Below are 22,430 nucleotides of genomic sequence, written 5' to 3' on the forward strand. Positions count from 1 at the left end.
CGGGTGGTACTTTCATTACATAGCCTTCAAATAAAGCATGATGATGTTCGAGGAAATAGAAAATCTGTGCAGCATATTAGCCGCTAAGCTCGATGAAATTTCATGGCGTTATGTTTAGGAGAAAAACTAACAACACGTACCAGGGTTATTTGTTAACAGGTTGGTTTTCTCTGTTTTTATTCACAGAAATATAAAGTAGTATGTCAAGTACAGCACTTTGTACAAAATTGCACCAACTCGTTTATTAAAACCTCAGCATCAGCCCCCAAACCCCCCAAAAAAGTACTACGAAAAAAACCGTAATAAAAAAAAAAAACATTACGATAAGTAAACTATAATTACACATTAATTTCTATATTTAAAAAAAAGCATGTATGGTGAAAATACACAACTTAAAATCTCTGTAGGAAAATGATATTTACAAGTGGGAGAGAAATAAATAGGTTTAAAAAATACGATTCAGATTGGCACACGTGGCTCGGTGACCTTCTCTTAATGTCTGCCTACTTTCAAAGCGTGTGTGTGTGTGTGTGTGTGTGTGTGTGTCGAATTTCTGAAAAAATTCAGGGCATTCCTGCTCTTTATGTCCTAATCTACAGCACTATATATGAACGCTTGATGCTGATTGGTCAGAATCTGTCGTTCATTTTTATAAAACAGCAGCTCTATCTACAGTTCCAGCTTTTTCTATTACAATGGTGTTTCCATGGTAACAAATTACACGACATGAACTGATTCAAAATGCTTTTCGATATTTTTCAGTAGTGAGGTGACTATTTAGTGTTTTCCGGTAAGGAGTCTCCAGTTTCAGAGCTTCATAACAGTCAGAGGGAAACCTTCAATTTTAATGCATTGGGGAAAAAAATGCATTTGTTTGAGTTCATCTCTACAGCAGTTTAGGATCATCTGGTTAATCTGCTCAGGTATATGCCTAAAGTGAAATTTCTGAAGGTGTCATCGATGATGGTAAAAGAGAAGACGAATATGGTAAATACGAAGTGGTACTTTGAGAAAATTCTTACAAATATTCGGGCTTGTTTCATCTGTTTCATCTAGTTTTGGGAGAAAAAAAGATGGAGGTAGCTGGACATTGGATCCAAAGGTTATGAGCTCATATCCCAGCCACACCAAGCTGCCACTCCTGGGCCCCTGAGCACGGCCCTTAAACCTTTTTTGCGCCATAGACCAGATTAATGTCAATATTTTCACGGACAGGCCTTTAGGGTGTGGTGGATAAATACAACAAAATAAAATGATACAACCATAAAAACTGTTATTTTCTAAATATAATAATAAACGTGAATCCACTGTGGTGTTTGTTTGTTCGTTTTGCTCGCTTGGGGGTTTGAATTTAGCCGAAATGTATTATGCGTTAGCGGCCGGAGCCCCTTTAAGAAGGTAGCGGATGGAGGTGACACCGAGGCATCCTGACATGCATCAAGAGTGAGTCATAGACAGATGTGGCGGAGAGAATCCGGTCATTTTCCAAAATAAAATGGAAATAATTTATGTATTCTTTCTGTGCGGCCCGGTACCGATTAACAGCCTAGGGGTTGTGGACCACTGATGTAGATGTCAGTTGTATGAATCTAGATATGGAAATCTGCCAAATGGCATAAATGTAAAAAAAATGAGGCATCAATGATTTGCTGATATCAGCACATCACACAGTTCGACTCGTTAATGAACTAATCACTTCTTTTATTACTCCAGCGCTGATATACAGTTACTGTCCTTACAGAGTTACGATCTCTCTGTGCAGGACGAATAATACTAAGAATCATGTATTAGTAGGTTATAACTCTAGCCTTTAACCATATGTACAATGTGAAATGGACTCACGTGTGAGAAGAAAGAAATAATGCCAACATTTGATTTGCTCACGTTTTACAAAAAATTTTATTACTGGGTTAATTGTAAACTCTTTACTTCTGGAGAATGACGCGTTTACCCTACGTCAAAGCTGTGGGAAGCGATCTCCACAAAGCCTCAAGGACAGGATGTCCGGAACGTTCTATCAACAGCTTCACAGACATAAGTGGAGCACTCTGGGGAAATCGATTTCTCTGAGCAGCTTTTAACTTCTTAAAAGCCCTTAAAAAAATGAAGAGAGAAAGAGAAAAAAAAAAAAGGAAGGTGGGAGCAAGAGGCATCTGCAGGAAATGGCTTGTGGGAGGATAACCGCTGGCAGATGTCTCAACACGACAGCTTCCTCTATGGAAACGAGATGTACGATATCGAACTCGGCACACACTCGACGCTCGTGTCGCCGAGCAAGAAAAAAAAAAAAAAAAAGGAAAGAAAGAATGTAGTATGTTCAGGAAAGGGAACTTCAGGACCTTTGGGTTGTTGAATAGCAGCCAAATCATCACTTTCACTTTCATTACTTTTGGGGGAGGGATAGAAAATAGTGTATTTTACTGTAAACCAAAGGCTGTTGTAGAAAAGAAGGGGAAAAAAAGGAAATAAATAATGCTGTACATTTCTGAAGTGGGTCGTTGTATTTAAATGAAATTTGAACTCCTATGTTACAGAAGTGTCCACAGGCCTTTTCCACATTTTTAAGTAAAATGGACATGACTGAGATTTTGTTTCAGGGTTAGCATGCTTGTCTCGCACCTCCCAAGGTCAGGGTTTGAATCCCACCTTTGCCCAATATGCATGGAGTTTGCATGGTCCCATGCTTTTGGGGTTTCTGCAGGGTACTCCGGTTTCATCCCTAATTCCAAAAACATGGACTGTTAGCTGATTGGCAACTCTGAATTGCTAGTAGGGTGTGATTGTTACCTGGGATGGATTATATAAGCAACAATGGTACAACAGAAAAAAAAAAAAATAAAGCCGATGAATTGTATTGATGGATGGATGAATGGATGTTCCCCCATTTCAATATTGTGGATTAATTTGTGTGGTTCCTTTCAGGTCACTACAAAATATAGAATAGGGGATTGAATACTTATATTCAGCTGTATAGGAAAGCTTGCATTATAATGTAAACGAGTGGCCATGATGCTTGAAGATAAGAATGAGTGGTGATTGAATTTTTGTTCTGCAGGGAAACAACACATCACTGTCGCTTTTGAGGCTGGTTACCTAAATGTGAATTAATTTTTTTTTTATGAACAATTAAATGTATATTTCTTCACAAGGAAGTTATCTTTGCCCTGACATCCTCCTAAAACATTTGGACGCTTCTGCTTTGTAAGGCAACGGCCATGTCATGTAATGATCCCTCACAGGAGCTCCTTCCTTTTACAGTTATGGCTTATTTTGCTAGAAAAAACAACAACAATCAAACATGTGATTGCTTTCTTAAGAAGCATTTAACGATGCATCTATACCCTTGTGAGATTCGGATAATTCCTTTTCTCAAATTCAAATCCTGTGCTGGAAACTCCAGGATGTAGAAAGTCTTTAAAAGCTGCTTTTAGGACCTTTGATCTTAGTTGATAGTTCTTTAACCAACAGCTTTGTTCGGGGTATTTGGCTGCAAAGGGCAACCGAATGTACAATATGTCAGATTTTTTGAAGAAGTATATCCTACTTGAACAGCCACCTGTTTGGTTGCCTGAAGGAACAAGGAAAAGTTGCTGGGACTCCAAGCAACTCAACGCTGCTGTTAAAGTTTGAAAATCTCAAAGTACTGTTTTCCATTAAGGCTGCCAATAAACACTGCAAAAACAGAAAAAATATTAAAAAGCTATCGTTATTAGATTTTCTTTCCCTCCAGGAATGCTGTTGTTCTCTTGCTCTTTGCCGGATATCAGTAAAACGAGTACTGATTCTCCACGGCTCTGGTCCTCCGCGTGCCCTCGTTGTCGTTGTACTCCTCCGCGGTAGCAGGCGGGAGTTCCAGCAGTCTTTCCGAGCTGTTGCTCCTACTCCGAAGACCTCCATGGGCCGTGGGGGAGGAAGATGAGCTGGAGGAGAGTGGAGCATCATGAACAGGGGTTGCTGGAAGCTGCGAGACCCCGGCAAGATGAAGGTTGGCCTGAGCCGCCTCGATTCGGCAGCCTGGTTCGCGCGAAGGAGTGCCGACGTTGGGAACATCTGCAAGGAAAACAAGGTTAGGGGCGCAGGTCTTTTAGTTATTAAATGATCTTCTAAACCTTAATATGATTAGTGTAGCCACATCTTCTGGGCTGTTGATCTTTTCCATATCTATGAAGGACATTTTTCAAACTAAATGTTGCCCTAACGTTATAATTTAAAACCTACAAAAGGTTGGCATTTTAATATAAAAAAACCCAAGAATGTCTTCATGAAAAGTTCTACAAAGTGAATTGAAGGGGAAAATGCAGCAATTTAGCAATAACGATGCCGGGAAATGGTGTGTGTGGAAAAAAAAATCCGATCAAACACACCTCTTTTAATCAGACCATCACATTAATGGCCCTTTTTACAAACAGCATGAGCAGACACGTCCCTATGTTTGTTTGTGTGCGAGATGGAGCATGTTAAGACCTGCAGGAGAACAGAGGGGCTCTGTGCTGCCTCATAGCCCAATAGAGGGCATTCATCTGCTCCAAGCAGACTGGCACAGATACGGGAAAGAGCGACGGCGAGGGAGAGAAGGGGGTCGTTTTCACAGGTTCAGTGAGTTTCTGTTCAGCTCCTTCAGTCAAACGACAAGCCCACCCATCCATCCATTGAGCTCCGGTTTTCCGCATCAGGATCTGCTCTCCCTGCTTCTCGGCTCAATTTTCTGTTTGTAATTTTGTTTTTCAAATATTAGACGGTGGGGATGGTGGGAAAAGGCTGTTCAGAAGGCAACAGGACATGACTTGTGTAGTGTTTACACTCTGTATAGTGGATTTTCTAGGTAGCGGTTTGGGATATGTGTATATACTTGACATCTAGATACACCATGTGGACAAAAGTTTGTGGACATCTAAACATTGGATTAGTTGCCATTTGCTAATATAAAAAACTCCACTCTTCTGGGAAGATGTTCGACTAGATTATGAAGCGTGTTTTTAGAGATTTGTACTGATTCAGACAGACGGGTGTTGGGAAAGTCAGATATTGATGTGGCATGAGGAGGCCTGGGGGGCAGTCAGTTTTCCAATTCATTTAAAAGGGTTGAGGTCAGAGCTCTACAGAAGGCCACTCAAGATCTTCCAGTCCAAACCATGTAAAGTATATCTTCCTAGAACTGGCTTTGTCTACAGGGGTCTAGTCTGGTCTGGTCTGGTCTTGTCTTGTCTTGTCAAGTACAAGTGAAGGGAAAACTGATTGCTATCACAACCAAACAAATATATAAAATTGTGCGCCCCCAATTTTGTGGTAACAGTTTCAAGAACAAAAAAACTTATATGACTGAAAATGTCAAAATAACAAAATGTGTGTTTAGTTGCTTTGTAATAGCCACCTAGAATAGAATTGCCGTTATTTGTTATATTCACACATTACAGCACAGTGAAGGGCCCAAGAGTGTCAGCATGGCGATACCAGGGCTTGAACCCCCATCCTTTCGATCAGTAACCCAGCACCCGAACCACCACTTTCCCTGGGCAAACTAGCAACATTCAAGCAATCATGAACCTGAAATTAGCTAACTGTCTCTATACAATATGAAAATAAATTTGTATTATATATCAAACTAATTTCATTCAATATCATGGGGTGATTTGTGTAGATTCATAATGGTGACATAAAATTCTAATGACTTTCACTGTAGCTTTGACCCTGCAGAAAAAATGAAAAGAAAACCACTCACTGAACATGTTAACCATTAAAACCAATACACAATGGTTTCTTTTAGTGTGTTTGTGTACATCATTCATTATCATTATTTCAAAGAAGCCATTGTAGAAATGTATTGGAATGTCTTGTATATGTCTTAATGGTCCCCAAGGTGTCCTACTGATCTTTAACGGTATCCACTAAACACAACGTGCCTCCAATACATGGCAACAAATGACCAGTAGAGACTGTTACACTATTAAAAGGTTTCCATTAAACCCAATACAATACAAGCAGGTGAACGCGTATAAAGTCATCATGTATTACCTGAGTTATTGCGCTGCACTTGCACGTACGAGCGCAGCGTGATGTCAGCAGAGCCGCCGGACTCCAGCGGGATCGGGTGAGTGTGAAAATGCCTCAGCATGTCACACACTGTCTGGAACCAGAGGTGATGCACGTGACACTGGCCATTTTCATTCACCGACAACCGCAGATGCTGCCAAAACAAAGCACACGCATTATTACACTCCTGCAGTGCTCACCGGGTTTTATTGACTGTTTTAGTTATTATAGTGCATACAGTAATCATGAATATACTGTGCACGAGAGCAGAGGTGAATAACAGGAAGTCCCTTTCCAGTTGTTTTCCCTCAAACTTAAGAGGAACTTCCTGGGAGCTGGCTGTTCAATGTGACACCCAAAAATGTGATTGTGTTGACTGCTTTCAGTCACTGGACTGTCACATTGCACAATTTTGGCAAAACACACTTCCTTCTTACACATTTATTGTACATTTCTTATAAAACTCCAATGCAAAATTATTAAAAGGCATTATTTTACCCGATTAGCTGCACGAATATTAAAAAAAAAAACATTGACAATGCATTTTAATCTTTTTCAATATAAATAAAACATAATATTACCTCTGATACAGCTGGAATTTGTCAGTTTTTTCATAAATAATCTAACATCTATTTATAACAAATTGTATAATATTTATTATAATTTTATTATTTAATTATTATAAAAAATTCATTTTATTTCATGGTTTAAATGTTTTTATATAAACGGCCTTAAATAAAATTCGCACTGGTAAAAAAAAACAAAAAAAAAAACAGACAAGAACCCTGAATTAACCCTGAGAGAACCCTGAAAAAACCCTAATAAAATCATCAGAGAAACCTACGAGAACCCTGAAAGAACCCTGAAAGAACCCTGAAAGAGCAGACACTATTCAGCCTTGAGGAATTTGATTTGATGTGCTTACCACTAATGTGCTTTTGTCTCAGGAGTTTGTCATGTTTGAGAAGTAGGTCTTATTGAATCAAAGTTTTTCAAGCTTAGCACTCAAACAATGAGGTAAATTGTGCATTTTGCGACTTACTGGTGATCTAAAATGATGAGTGGACAGTTTTGCATGCCTGTGAAGTATCCCAAAGGCTTTACTAGTTCATATCATATCAAATATAATATATATATACTATATAAACTAACATTTGTGGACACCTGAGCATAAGACTGGTACATGCTATCTGAATGTGTCATTCCACCCTGAATCCCCTTTGTTATTACAATAACCTCCACTCTTCTGGTAAGATGTTCCACTAGATTTTAGAGTGTGCTTATGGATATTTTCGCTCATTCAACCACTAGAGAGAGTGTTCGTAAAGTTAGGTACTGATGTAGGTGAGGTGAGGAGGCCTGGGTTGCAGTCAGCATTCACATTCATCCCAAAGGTGTTCAATAGGGTTGAAGTCAGAGCTCTATAGCAGGAGATCTTCCACTCCAACCCATGTAACCTATATTGTGATAGAGCTGGGTTTTTGTATAGGAGCTGTTTCTATGTTGAGGGAAAATCTATGCTACCACATCCAACACAATTGTGTGCTCCCAACTTTGTGATAACAGTTTGGGGAAGAACCACATAAGAGTGTCCCAAATCTTTTTGTATATAGCGTATATCCATCACTAGGTACAAATACAATTATCCACTCCACTTCACTCCACATAGACACACACACACACACACACACACACACACACACACACACACACACACACACACACACACACACACACACACACACACACACACACACACACACACACACACACACACACACACACACACACACATATACACACACCTTTGGCCTCGTAATTCGGTGTACAACCTCTGGTCATAGGACCGGAGTGGGAAAATTCCACCTCCACATACAGACAGATCAGTTAACATATAGAACCACCAAGAGGGAAAGTAAAAGAGAAGCCCTCTCAGATGTAGAGAAAAGGGCAGCACTATAGAAGAAGGCTTCGGGTTGCCAACTGCGACACCAGAGTAAGGCGGAATCTTGGACGGCAGGATGTAAAAGGATCGGATTTCGTCCAGATCGCGGTGGCAGCGTGCCACCGCAACGGATTAATGCTCACACAGAAGGCAGCAGTATATCACAAACAAATTTAATACCCCCTCTGCCTGTATAACTATTATATATGCAAAGCAGTTCACAAAACATAATTTTTATATGAACACAAGGTGTTTAATGGAAGTGCAGAAAGTCCTTATACAGATCATGATGTTTTTAAAATCTGAACTGAATTATGCACTTCATTGCCATGTTTATTTTCTACGTGATTTCGTTCCATGTTTTGTTTTTTTAAACATTGGAGCAAAAATGTGACACCACGCAAGACATTTTGGAGCAGAAATTCATGTTACACGATGTAGCTTTTACCACTGCTGTGTATACACTATGTGTATAAGATCATAAGACTGATGCGTGCTTCATGACATTTATGACATTTGGTGTATCTCAGCTGAGCAATTGGATGGTAAGGGCCTTGCTCAAAAGGTCCAGCAGTGGGCAGCTTGTTAGTGCTGGGTTTTGTACCCATAACCTTCCAATAAGTAGTCCAACATCTTATCCACTGAGCTACCATGCCGCATTCCACATTTGGTCCCCATTTGCTTTTAGAATAACCTCCACTCTTCTGGAAAGATGTTCACTTGATTTTTGAGTGTGCTTACTGAGATCATTCCACCAAAGTGCTCAACAGGGTTGACCACCCAAGATCTTCTACTCCAACCCATGTAAAGCAAATAATTTTTTGTGGGTCACCTATTTTGGGTCAATGGAAAATCTAATGCTACATGATCATCCTTTAAAATTGTGTCTCTACAACTTTGTGGTATAATTTCTTTTAAGAGAACCACACATGGCTAAAAAAAGTCAGGTGTCCCAATAACTTGTGTTTAATTAGTGAAGCTTAGTACATTAGTGCATGCAATACTATGTAAATCCTGGTTTGTTGTTGTGTTCAGTGCGATTCAGCCTCACCTTGGCTTTTCCCTGAAAGTTAAACGTGAGTACGTATTCTCCCGGCCGCGTCTCACTCTGACGAATCACAAACAGGCCGTGGCTTCGACCTCCACCGGCCAGTACCAACTGAGCCGCTCGGACTCGCGATAGAGTCCCATGGAACCATGGGTAACCAATAAGAGTAGCAGCAACCTCCGACTCTGCAGGAGGTTCACTGGGAACTGAAAACATGACGGAAATAGTTTTTTAACCGAATGTAGAAAGATATTTACTTTTACCTACTGAAATTTGAAATAGAAGAAATTCTTGATTGGATCAAGTGAATTTTGTGTGGCTAATTTATTGTGTTTAATAAAATGAAATTAAAATTGCCATATAGAGCATGCATTAATTCTGAATATGTTTGTTACATCAGGGCCATTTAGATGGATAGATGGATAAAAGGAAGGATACTTCTATCCTGGACCAAACAAACATATAGCCATATAAACATTGAAGTTTCCAACATTTGAAATCAAGCTTTTTTTCTATAGAAAATGCTCAAAATTCAACAGCAAATTAGAAAATACAACCACAACATTGTGCAAATTATTTCCTGATTTGTTGTTGCATAATTCACTTGCTGTTTGTTTGTTTTTATGTTTAATTTGCATTTTGGTTTTGCTGGTTTGTCTTCCGATTTTTGTTATTCTGTTTGTTTTATTGTTATTTATACATATTCTGATTAGTTGTGAGTTTTTGATAAAAAAATTTTGCGTTTTCTAGTATGTGTTTTGCTGTTATGTTGTCTGATTTGTGGTTTATTGTTTGCATATTTCACATTGTGTGTGCGTTTTGTTGTTGCGTTCTCTGATTTGTTGTTTGGGTTCATTTTCTCGGTTGTATTTACTATCGAATGTGTTGTATTTTTCTTTTTTGCATTATTTGCTGTTGCATTTGCTGTTTTCGGACCACCACACTCATCTGGTATTCTATAAAGTCATATTTGTGCATACCTGATGATGGGCTAGTACTCTTAACCTCTGGCAGCTGCAGGAATCGCTCTAAGGGCACGTGAGAGGGATGCTGTGTGAACGGTAGTTCCCTGCAGCGGACAGTAGAGGTGCTGTAATGATCGACGGCTGCAGCACAAGACCTCTCAGGGCCCCGGTGTACACCTGAGAGGAGCAATAAAACAATCCCACAGGTAAGGAGTCAGCATAGACTTTATTTTATACATGGCTATTGACCGCCTTTCCGACAAGCACAAGGCTTGCAACGGAATAGTGTTTATTGATTTTTGCTCTGTGTTCAGTCTGATGGTTAATAATGAGCTGCTCTGTGACTCTGCAATTCGATACTGAATGTCTACAAGGCAGATTTCAGTGTTGGCAATGAGAACATTTTGTTTGTTAATATGGTTAATATAGGGTTTAAACAGAGGCTGGTATTTCACCTGTTTATAGACATAGTGCTTTAATTATTGTCCTTTTGTATCGTGTGAGAAAGTGAACTAACCTTCAGACAGGAGTTCACAGCTGCAGGAGGCCACCATGGAGAATTCTTTGGACGGTTGGCCGTGTGGACATGACGCGAGCTCGATGTCATCACCGCTATCTCTGAAATACACGCCATTCAATTTCTAGTTACACTCTTTTGCAGAACATTGCAGTTTTTGCACGCCAACATTGCAGTGGATAATTAATTCTATAGCATGGTAATGGTGCGTAAATGGACAGTGGACTGGAAATACTCTTTATACATTCTGAAAATTTTCACTAGTTCAAGAAACTACAGGTTTCTTTTCTCCAATGTTTTCCAATCACCAGATCTAGCTTTTTAAATGATGGTTATTACCAAAAGTTAAAACGGAAAACTGCACCTAAATTATAGGTTTATTCCCATTTTGCAACAGTATGTAGCTGTTTAACGACTGATGATTACTGTGTGACGTTTTAGTATTTTAAACTCTTTACCCAACATGAGCTGTACAGGAAGACTGCCTAGATAAGACTACAAAATAAATAAATAAAAAACATTACCTCATCTTTAGGGTTTTTTTTTTTTTAAATAAATAAATAAATACAAATTTGGAAATTTTTCTAGGTTTTCTGACTTGATTCTTGGTAAAGACAATACCAACCAAGGTTTCTTCTTTAAAAGATGTGAAATAAACACCTTTGCTGAGGTAAAATATGCGCCTAGATTTCAATGACAGTGATTATTAGATGGCTATTGACATATAAAAGCCATGAAACTTAATAGAAGCCAAGAAAAGACATTAAATTAGGGACGGAATTAAAATTAGAACATCCAACCAAAACTAGACCGAATTTCCTCTTAGCCAGACTTTCACAGTGACAGACATCAATGAACATTTAGTCAATGAACTGACTCAATACTATTTACACAGTCATAAAAACTGACTCCTACTTTCCAAACCTGTACCAAGACCTGCCAGAACCTATGCTACATGCTAAGATCAAAAGCTGTGCCCTGTGCCCACTCCGCCATTTCTCTCATTCCTTCCTTCCAAATGCAAATATTTATCCCCGCTGTTTACCCAGGATCTATGCAGTCCTGGATGTCAGCAACCCAGGAGTTCTTCTGAAGAGAGTCGATGGTCTCCAAGATATACTCGCCTCCATTTTCCACCTGTGGCAGAGCACAAAGGATGGTGTTTATAAGCTTGTTTCCCAGCACTATTTACCACCAGGAAAACCACACAGCTTGATAGTTTCAACATTAGCACTATACATTTTTATACTATAAATAATTTTAACGCGTTAGCATTATTAATATCAACAAATCAATCAAATCTTTTAAAAATGTGGAAACACCTAGTCACCTTTTATAGTTTTTGAGAGACACGTCGTTATTTTTTCGTTTAAAGGCTTAAAGATTCCCTTTCAACAAATATATAAATGTACAGAGGTTCCGGGTCATTGTCTTGTCGTATGGTAAAGTCGGTTTCAATTAGCCGCAGTCCAGACGGACTTGCATGGAGTTAGAACGTACGAAATGGTAGCCATGTTGGTTTAGTATTTCTTTCGCCATTTAACCATTATTTAACCTACATGTACTGTATAGAGCGAGTTTGCCTGTTCTCCAAATACAAACAGAAACTTGTGAAGTGGAACATAACCTAACTACATACATTTCATTTAACCTGTTCAACCTGTTATTGCCCTAGATGACAGTTTTATGAGAATAAATACTGTTAAATGATGTAGCTTGTTGCATATAAACAAAAGGAACATAGAGAAAGAAGAATAAAGCCGTGCTACCTTGAGCACAAATGTGTTGTCTTTATCAGGCATCTCCAAAGGCATTGTGGTCCTCACTTCCACAATGGCGGACAAAGGCACGCTCACTTTCGGCTTGGAGGACTAAAAGTAAAAAAAAATTATTTTGTTTATTTGGTGTCCATGTGATCTACAAGATGACAAAATAGTCCTTAATATTATCCACTAGACATAACTTGCGACCTATAACAAATTACCAGTAGAACCCCCTATTACAGTTTTCATTAAAACCACTCCAATTTTTTATATAACAATCAAACCCATTAACCCATTTTTAAATAATTTTTCTTTTTTATTCAAAAACGATATTAAATATACAATTTAAATGAATAAACCAAAATTCAAGATATGGTATTAATGAGAATAACAGCATATATTAATAATATATGATAATATTAATAATATATTACATAAGACTCCACCTTAACAAATAAATAAAATATGAAATTGTAATTATGGCTGTATGAGAAAAACAAAATAAACCAAACTGCTAATACTTATATTGTGCTGCCCTTCTTTGGAAATATCGTTTAACTTTGTTGTTCCAGATATTTATCTTAACACAAACAGTATAAGAATGTCTGAGTGTTGAGTTAAAGCTGAAGTGAAACTGAAAATGCTCAGACTCGGAGATGGATACATGGATAGGATAATGGCTTACGAGTTCCACACCCTGTATTTTCTTCTTAAGTTTGAATCGGAGAAAAAAAAAAAAAGGGAAAAAAACCACTAACTTTAACAACAAACCCAAAAATTCCTCCACTCCAACAGTTTTCCTTCTCCACACATTTCGGGATTGTAAAATGTAACGAGAAAGACTCCTGCTTCCTTAGTGACCCGAAATTCTTTTTTTAAATTGTCAGGAAGTCATTTTGGCCAAGAAGAGGAAGTCGCCCTAAAAAAGGGCCACCAGGAAATGGCAGTCTGAGATCAGATTCTATTAATGCCAGACTTGATGCAGTCGATAAGGATAAATTTAGAACTATCCTACAAAAAAGTACTATTTAAACCTGGGATTGATTCCCCGGAAAAACAACCGGGTAGAAATATTTGCAATATATTTTATATATATATATGTGCTTCAATTATTTGGTTTTATTGACTAAGTAGAAATTGGTTTTGGATCCGATTCCTTATCGACTTCTGAAAGCAAACAAATAACCTCAAGTGACTCAAAAGAACATAACAGATTTCAAAATGCAGTCTTTTTTTCAGAAAAGAAAACCAGCATTTAGAAACCACGTGGGGGACAAACATGTTCATACTATATATCCGTAACATTTAAAACTACTTTTAGCAACAACAAATTAAATTAATGATTGACTGTAGTTAAAAGGACTCATATTTTCTCCCTTTTCTTTGTAACGCGTTCTTAGATGTTTATGTGCATTCGTTTCAGAGCTCTCTAAAGATCTTTCCACAGCATCTTAATGTCTTGATTAGGGTTGCGAAATTCCAGGAATTTTCAATACTGCAAATCTTTCATGAAAATTAACAGGAAAATATTGGAATCAATAGGAATATTTGGGAATTAATGTCAATTAATAGGGAAAAACTTTTCCTATTTCCTTTCAAATTTAAAAATAAAATCCTGCAAAACTATCTTGGTTAAAACAACCAGAATTAATGTGAATTGAGTTGAATTTCTACTAGTAGTGAGCCAGATATTTAGCATATCTGATTTACTGTCTGCCTAGCTACTGTATAAACACATTTAGGTATTTGCTAGTTACACTTTGTGACGTGATTGATGAATGTGCATGGTAGAAATTCAACTCACTTTAAACAAAAGTTCAACATACTTTTCTTACTTTTAGTATTTTTCTGATTGTCCTCTCATGAACATGTGTGCTAACAAAAGCCTGTTGTTCACAAGATTCTTTTGTTATTGTTTCTAACCTTGACCTTGTTTGACCTTCAACTTTGCTGGAATGCCAAATCCTGGGAACTGCATTAATTGGTAGGTGTTTAAAGAACAATCATAAACATTAGATCCTATTTTAGAATGGTAAATTCAAATAATTTGGAAATGGCCTTATAACCCTTTCATTATTGATGAGCAGTAGCAATGGCTTCTCTGTGGTCAGGGTTGATGTAGACACACACTCAAGTGCTCCAGAACAGAAACCTACCAAAAGTTCAACTTTTATAGAGTTAGTCACTCACACTTCTTAGCAATTGACTAATTTTATGCATATTATTATTAACCACAGGCTTCTAATTAGTCTCTGAAATATTGTGGAAGTAAGAAATTTGTAGTTATTTTTACCCACTTGGTTTCTGAATGCTGGTTTACTTTTTGGGAAAAAGAATGGCTGTATATGGAAAGCCATTTGGGCCCTGATAAATAAAATTATAATTTATTTGAAAGTAGGGTATACAGTGGAACCTCGATACTCGCGACCTTGACACTCGTTACCTCCATAGTTCGCAACTTTTTGAATGCCGAAAAGTCTGATTTGCAAAAAGCCGCGAGTGGCTCGAAAGTTCGGAGTAACATTTCAAAACAGAGTTTGTACTAATAAATAAAATAATAAACTAATAAAAATTCCCCTTGAAAAAGGAACCATCAAAGGGAGAGTCAAAACCTCGCGATTTTTTGTTACTCGCGAGGGGTCATGGAACGCGAGTATCAAGGTTGCACTGTACTTTGTTTTTCGAATGATTGTATATTCACAGAGAGCGTGTGTTAACCGGAAAAAAAAAATGCAAGTTCCTGTTTCAATATTCGTGATTATGATGATAGAGAGTTCCACAGAATTGTGGTATAAAGGAATTTGATGTCATTTTCAGTAAATGGAGATTTTACATTTTTTTCCTAATACTGCAATAACTTTTTAGGGAGTCTTTCCAAAGGCAACTTTAAACGTTAAATTTGTTTTTGTTTTCAGTGTGATTGAATGGACGTGTAAACCTTTGGCCTAAACTGCAGTTTACCGTTAGTGGGCACTGCAGGTATCGTGCTGCATGCGGACATTAGCACAGAACTCCATGCTTCTTACAAAACAGCTTGGACAAAACAAATGCAAAGATAATCGGAGGAAGCGTAATTTAAGGCAGCATTTACACCAAAGGACTCATGTTGCCCTATACTCGGCCCTCTTCACCCAGAGGAATGAGAAGGCACACACCCAAAGCAGGATGCAGTGCAGTGGCATGCTAGCGCCAGCTGAAACAAAGCCAAGTCTTGGCTCAGAACCGGATCCTATACCAGCTGGCAAATTTACACACACTCAGCAGAGCTGGCCTCACATTTCTGCAGTTTGTGTACTGACAGTGGATTTAGGTGTGTGCATGTCAGTATGTGTGTGTGTGTCCTTATTCTTTAGTACAGGTCACACTCTGAACACATTCCATTCATCGATATTTGGGTTGTTACATTCAAATGTGGTTTTTCATAAATTGAGTTTTGCATATTTGATAAGGAATATATCATTGGAATCAATCTTAAACAACCTGCTAATTACTCTGAAATTTTACTAATAAAGAGATTTTAAGCCTTTTCACAGAATATGATGAAGTACACTGGCCGTCCAACTCGTATCGTCTGCCCCCGAATGTAAACAAGTTCATTCGAAGTTAGCTAACCAGCTAGCGATAAGAAATAGCAAAAGAACTTAGGGTGAACTTCCAACTCACATGCATATCTGTGTAAAGTGTAGAGATGTTTCTAGACTATTTTAGTAGTTTATTTGCCATTTCTGTGATAAATATAGGGACTGTATTATTAAGCTAAAGGCTAGCCTCTACAATACTGACTATAGAACTAGCAACTATGTTTCTACCTGTAGCGCTATTGCATATCCTTCTAGGCATTAGCAAACACATTGCGAAATCTAGACATAATTTATTGGTTTATGGGATGTTATGTGCAGAATCAACATCCAGAATGTGGATATTATCCAAAATGCAGCTATGCTCCTACCTTTGGTGGTACATAAAACTCAAGCAGGAACTTTTCGCCTCCTTCCGAGCTGGTTCTTGTTTTCCTGAGCAGCAATCTGCACTTCTGCCACTGCGCAGTGCCCATACAGTTAGTATCATCTGCCACCATGTAGCGCAGTGTGCCCTCTCTTTGAATCTCCAGAAGCTCAACACGGTTACCCTGCAAGCCCCGTGACAACCTCAGCTTCTGGCTCCAGCGCTCATGTCCACCTGCTTCTACTCCGTTTGACTTCCTGACACTGGTGCCTACTGTGTCTAGTTCAGGAGGTGCCCGGCGTTGCCAGATCTCACGCACCCCATCTACTACACATAGGCTCATGTTCCTCAACGAGAAGCCCTTCTTAAAACGGGCCTTCGAGTGACCCATGGAAACATCCTCAGAGCTTCGTGACTGGCCCAGCACGGTCACCCTGTGCCCATGGAGGGTGGAACTTGCAGAGGCTCCACCTCCTCCACTGTCCATGCTGTCCAGCGATTCACTAGAGGCCCCTGTGTCTTTTCGGCGCTGGAAGAACTCGTGGTTGTAGGAGGGAAGTGGGCAGCCCTGAATCCCTGCAAAGGGTGCGATTGCGTACTTGGGAGCTAAGGAAGCCCCAGGCGACCCGGGTTGATGAGCTTGATTTAGAGCAGCAGTAAAGCAGTCCAGGAAGTGGCGCGCAAAATGACGTGAGAAGTTGGCGTCAGCTCCCGGAGAGTCGTAGCATGGATTCTCCGTGACAAATCGACGGAACTTGTGGGCGAAGTCGGCAGCAGAGGCACGAGCATGCAACTCGCAGAACTCCTTCCAGTCGGGCAGCGGGCACGAGGAGAGCTCCGGGCTGCTGGGTGCCCCTTCACCATTCATCCCTGGGCCATGCCAACACCCTGGCAGTGCACTGCGGGACAGAAAGAGAAAGAAAGGGTCAGACATCCTGCCGAAGAAGAGAAGGACAACGAGAATGAAGTAAGAAAGTGAAGAGGAATTTGAACAGGGGTTGGTCTTGGGATGGACGAGGCTGACGATTGGTTAGTCATCACTGTGCTTGTTTAACAGTTTACAAAAAAGAAAGAAAAAGGGTTTGTTTAAAAGAAAGACTGCTGCAGTGTGCTGCTAGTGAAAACGGGTGCCTGGAACTGAACGGAGAATGACACTGGTCTGCTTTCACTATCAGCCATAGAGGATTGGAGTGTGCTGAAGCATAAATAAGAAAAGGTATATATAAGTGCCAGGCCACGGCATGGAACAGGGGTAAGATAAACGAAAGCTTTGAATGAACATACAAAAATTGCAAAACATTGGTATATAGTCTGACCAACTATTTCTTCTGAAATACATGACAAATAACAAGTGATGCAGAAATAATCCCCTGGCCTACTTTTTTTTTCCCCAATGAAAGTGAAAAGAAAGAATGTGTTGAGGAACGGAGGTGTAACTCTGCCAGCGCTTTCTTTCCTAAATGAAGCTGACAAGCAGCCACTTCCCACCACATTGAGACTAAAACTCATTGAGACTCTCTCTCTCTCTCTCTCTCTCTCTCTCTCTTTGTCCCTCCATCTCCCACAGGCCTCGCCAAGCACTGCTGCCAACCTCATTGTATCACAGATAAGCCCTCTTTGTGGTTTTGTGGTGTCAAGAAAAACCAACACATTCTATTATCTCCAACCAGCATCAAGCTTTTCTCTGTCATCTCCCTCCAACACCCCCCTTCTCTTTTTTTCTCTGCACTATTGAAACAACCCTTCTATGCAAATTATACCATTTGTGTCCCCCCCTCTTTTTTTCCCCCACCCTCTTGCATTATTCTCTCCTTTTCAGCTTTCATCTGGGGCTTCACTTTTTTTTTTGGAGAATGCAGCCGAGGCCAAACCGGACCCCATTTATCATGTCATCACGTGTGTGTTCCAAATGCCGCTTTATTTTTAGTCCGTTTGTGAGATGCTGCCAATGTGCTCAGCTCATTTCCAAGTAGGGTTTCTCAAAAGAGTTTGCAAGCAACGTTTACTTCCAAAACACTCTCACCAAAACCTGAGGCTTGCAATCTGGTAATGCCACAAGAGCTAAATGGACCCGTTGTTACAATTTAAAATCTAACTAATGGTTCAGACGTTTCAAATTTACTTTCAAAGTGTTGCATGGACAATGAGGCAATGCCTCTATATAGCCTGACTTACATGTTTGAGTAGTCACAGTTTATATTATCGTACAGATCTGAAACGTTAATCTAGGTCAGTGGTGGTCAGGTGGAAACCTTTGGGGTGGGGGTTAATGGAAACTCTGGCTTTTCCATTGGGTTGAGAAGCCATCATATATGTTTCCTCCTAGCAGAACATGCAGACACCTCAAGGTAATTATGTTAAAAAAAATTAATATGATAGAACATCAGGTCTGTTGTGAATTTCCTATACTCTGTGATAACGCTAACTATTAAACTAGCCCATCACATGTTATTATATTACATTAGCAACCACTGAAGTCTGGGCAGCACACTGTAGCTTTTAACTGGCTAGCTTTTAAATGTTTTTTTTTTTTTTTTTTATAATTTGCCCACAAATGCAAGTTAAATATTTAATTTGGATTAATACTGACTGTTCAATGATAGTGGAAATTTATCAATTTCTTTTTTTAGAATGATAAAGCAGTTTCTTAAAATCGTAATAATGTCACTAATGGGACGTTTGTTCCAAAATGTTCTCAGGTGTATTCATGGAAAAGCAGAAAGATTTTGTTCTGGTCAATGCTGTGGTGTCACTGTAGAATTCTCCTCGATGCCAACTAATTACTGATGGAATGATGGCAACAATAAGAAATTTGAAGAAGTTCTGGCAAACACTACAGGAGTCTTTACTGTCGCAACAACAGTTTCTGAAAATCTCCGACCCCCCAAAAAAACGTATTGTACAATATAAATGTTGCCCTCCGTTGTCTTGCCATTTGCATGACCATTTTACTTGCAATCTACTTAATTGTCTACATGTGCCTTTTTGTACATTACTATATAACTATAATTACCTCATGATCTCTGTATAGCACTTCAGGTTTGATGCCAACTGCATTTTATTGGCTCTGCACTCTACATGTACTCTGCACAATGAGGATAAAGACACTACTAGTGGCTTCTACTAAGTCATGTGTTTAACAATATTCCTGCCCTCCATACAAATCCTGGAAACAAATTATTCATTCAAAATCATCATTATCTTCCACTTCAGCCACACACTTGCTGTTTGCATTTTCAGTCATTTCCTGTTTGCTTCCTATTCATTTGCAGTAGCTTTCAGCCTATTTCCTAAAATTAGTGACAACAGGGGAGTGGTAGCTCAGTGGTTAAGGTGCTGGGTTACTGAGCGGAAGGTCAGGGGTTCAAGCCCTGGTATCGCCAAGCTGCCACTCTTGGGCCCTTGAGCAAGGCCCTTAACCCTCTGTGTTCCAGGGGCGCCGTATCATGGCTGACCCCAGCTTCTAAGCAAGATGGGATATGCGAAGAACAAATTTCACTCTGCTGTAATGTATAAGTGCCAAATAAAAGCTATTCTATTCTTCTAAACAGAGCTGTTCAGCCTACTTACCGACATGTTTACATCCAGATATGCTTAAAATGTCAACACCATCCCTCAGGTCTGAGCAGATACAAGAGCCAAATGAGAACAGGAAGGAAACCACGAACATTTTCAGAAAGTCAGCACACAGCTAAAGCTAGACTCCTGTTCAGATTAGGAGGGACATAAACAAAAAAAGAGATTTCCTCAAAAATGCTCATGTGACCAGCTGGCCTTTAGCATAACTCAATTTGCATACAAACTAGCATGCTGATTTTCTTGCTATTTAATTTATTTAATAATATCTTCTGAATGAGGGGTACTGATACAAAAAAACTCGAACTGACAGAAATTAACATTATTATACCTGCTTAGCATTAGTTTCAAATACTTTTGATCCCATGGTTTAGTTTTGGATTTAGTTTGAATCTATATGCCTGGCTGACTAGGCTCCACGTTGAGTTTTACAAGCATCAGCATTGCTATAATGAAAATCTTAAACACAAGAACACAGGAGAAAAAGTAGAGCTCAGTCTAAATTGAGACAGTGTGAGACAAATTGTCACTGATTCAGACTTTCTGAGCATCCAGACTTTCTCAGTATACAATGCCACAAATCTGACAAAACTGCATATAATTTCTACAAGATACACTGAAGCACAGTGAAATTCTTTCTTCATAGATCCCAGCTTGTTAGGAAACTGGGTCAGAGCACATGGTGGACATTGATATAGCACCCCTGGAGAAGAGAAGGTTAAGGGCTTTGCTCAAGGGTACAACAGTGGCAGCTTGCCATTGCTGGGGTTTGAACCCCCGAGCCTTAAACATTTTAGTCAGTCATTATTCAAATCTTTAAATATTATTACATTTATACTTAAATTGCATTAAAAAACTATATTTCTTATAAAATATATTTTATTGTATAATTAAGTATGCAAATGTATGCACATTAAATTAGAAACAGAGACAGAAGGAAACAGAGAGAAACATCGAAAAAAAAACGCAGTGAGAAGCAGAGACAGAGAGAAACAGAAAGAGACAGAGTCAGAAAGAAAAAGAGACAGAAAGAAACAGAAAGAGACAGATTTAGAGAGAAACAGAGACAGACAGAAAGAGAGAGAAACTGAGTCAAAGAAAACCAGAGTGAAACAGCGCTAAAGAGAAACACATTTAGAAAGAAACAGAGACAGGGATACAGAAACAAAGAGAAACGGAGAAAGAGGGAAAACAGAGAGAGAGACATGGTGAGACAAAAAAGCCAAGCAAAGGGGACAAAGGTGTGACAAACAACAAAGAGAGAGAGACAGACAGACAGTGAGAAACAGAGAGGACTAGGCATACAGAGAGACAAACAAAACATTAAGACACAGAGAGAAAAGAGACAGAAAGAGTGTCCAACACTCTACAATCCAGCAGCTCACATTGATAACCATAAGCTTCCCCTGAGGAGCTTTCAGATCTACATTCTACAGTATATCAATCAAAAGGCTTGTATTAAATATTACACCTGTACATCATCAGTAATCCTGCTTTTATTTAGTCTAAAAAAAAAAAAAATACTATTTGAAATAAAAAAAAGGACATAAATGTGCTCTGACACCATCAAGATCATCCCTTTTTCACCTGTTATCTGGATGTAAATAACTGATTAAACCATCTGGACAGAGATTTTATATTCTTTATAGACTTTATATTTATGTTTCCAGATTAAGGTAAAACATCAACACTATAAAAGATCTCCACCTGAAGTTACCAATGGAATGACATGCAATGGGACAGATTCATGAATAGTGCAAAGGACTTATTTTATTTTATTATGCAGAATTCCCCGGTTTATCCCACGGTAAACGAAAAACCGCGATGAACGGACACCACCCCAAAAAATGCTGTTTTATGTACACAGTACTGTACCGTATTAACATTTTATAATTAATAATTATATTTTTTATTAACACATTTCATTATTTCCACATAAAACTCCATAAAAACAATTCCCTATAAGTTTTTGGTCTCCGCGAGAGACCGAAACAAATGAGTTATGTGGCAAAAGCAATTCCGCGATTAAACCGTGGGTGCGAGATTTGAACCGGGGGAAAGCGGGGGATTACTGTATACAATTATTTCCACTTATATTATTATATTGCTTTTTTTTTTTTTAGCAAGCTTGGCAATAAAACCCTTTCTTATTCAGATTCTGATTCAGCAGTAAAAGTGAAAGTTTTTTATATAATATAAATAAATGAATACATTTGCATTAAATGAAGGAAAAAGGTTATTTAAAATTCAATTAATTACCTACTGTAGCTTTTGAATTTTTTAAAATATTTATATTTTAACTTCCTTTTGATGTTTTAAATTACACTATTAATCATAAAGTTTTCTCTCAAATGTATATATAATGTAAAAAAATTTATCTATAAATAAGTGTGTGTAATATATAATAATAAAAAATGTACATATAATAATTCTTACTTTTGTTCCAGTCTAGAAAGACAGTTTTACTTCATGTATAATGATCAATGTGACACATATACAGTAGCTGTAAGGTTTAACAAGAAGGTCATACTAGTACTCGCACTCCTTTAAAAAAATAAATAAATAAATAAAATAAAAATTATCAAAAACACATTCACTAAATGGACAAAAGTTTATGGACATCTGACCATAAGATTGGTAT

General features: G+C 38.5%; 1 protein-coding gene and 2 long non-coding RNA genes across 4 annotated transcripts in view; 2 read left to right on the plus strand and 1 right to left on the minus strand.

Moving 5' to 3' along the window:
* LOC310717771 overlaps window positions 1-22,430 on the plus strand; it is a 339,024-nt gene that overhangs the window by 118,064 nt on the left and 198,530 nt on the right. The window lies entirely within an intron of this gene.
* sh2b2 (SH2B adaptor protein 2) overlaps window positions 149-22,430 on the minus strand; it is a 28,500-nt gene continuing 6,218 nt past the window's right edge. For both annotated transcript variants that reach the window (XM_083525742.1, XM_083525741.1), the window contains exons 2-9: window positions 16,218-17,112; window positions 12,275-12,376; window positions 11,551-11,642; window positions 10,506-10,606; window positions 10,004-10,165; window positions 9,027-9,229; window positions 6,013-6,184; window positions 149-4,050 (exon numbers count right to left, since the gene is read on the minus strand). In XM_083525742.1, coding sequence (XP_083381868.1) covers window positions 3,764-4,050; window positions 6,013-6,184; window positions 9,027-9,229; window positions 10,004-10,165; window positions 10,506-10,606; window positions 11,551-11,642; window positions 12,275-12,376; window positions 16,218-17,081 — 1,983 coding nt within the window. In that variant the 5' untranslated portion in view covers window positions 17,082-17,112 and the 3' untranslated portion in view covers window positions 149-3,763. The remainder of the gene's footprint in view (window positions 4,051-6,012; window positions 6,185-9,026; window positions 9,230-10,003; window positions 10,166-10,505; window positions 10,607-11,550; window positions 11,643-12,274; window positions 12,377-16,217; window positions 17,113-22,430) is intronic.
* LOC310717813 lies at window positions 16,731-19,124 on the plus strand. Its single transcript, XR_014530941.1, has 2 exons — window positions 16,731-17,465; window positions 17,781-19,124. It is a non-coding gene; the product is annotated as an uncharacterized lncRNA (long non-coding RNA).

The sequence above is a fragment of the Silurus aristotelis genome (genome assembly GCF_946808225.1).
Source record: "Silurus aristotelis genome assembly, chromosome: 22".
Lineage (NCBI taxonomy): Eukaryota > Metazoa > Chordata > Actinopteri > Siluriformes > Siluridae > Silurus > Silurus aristotelis.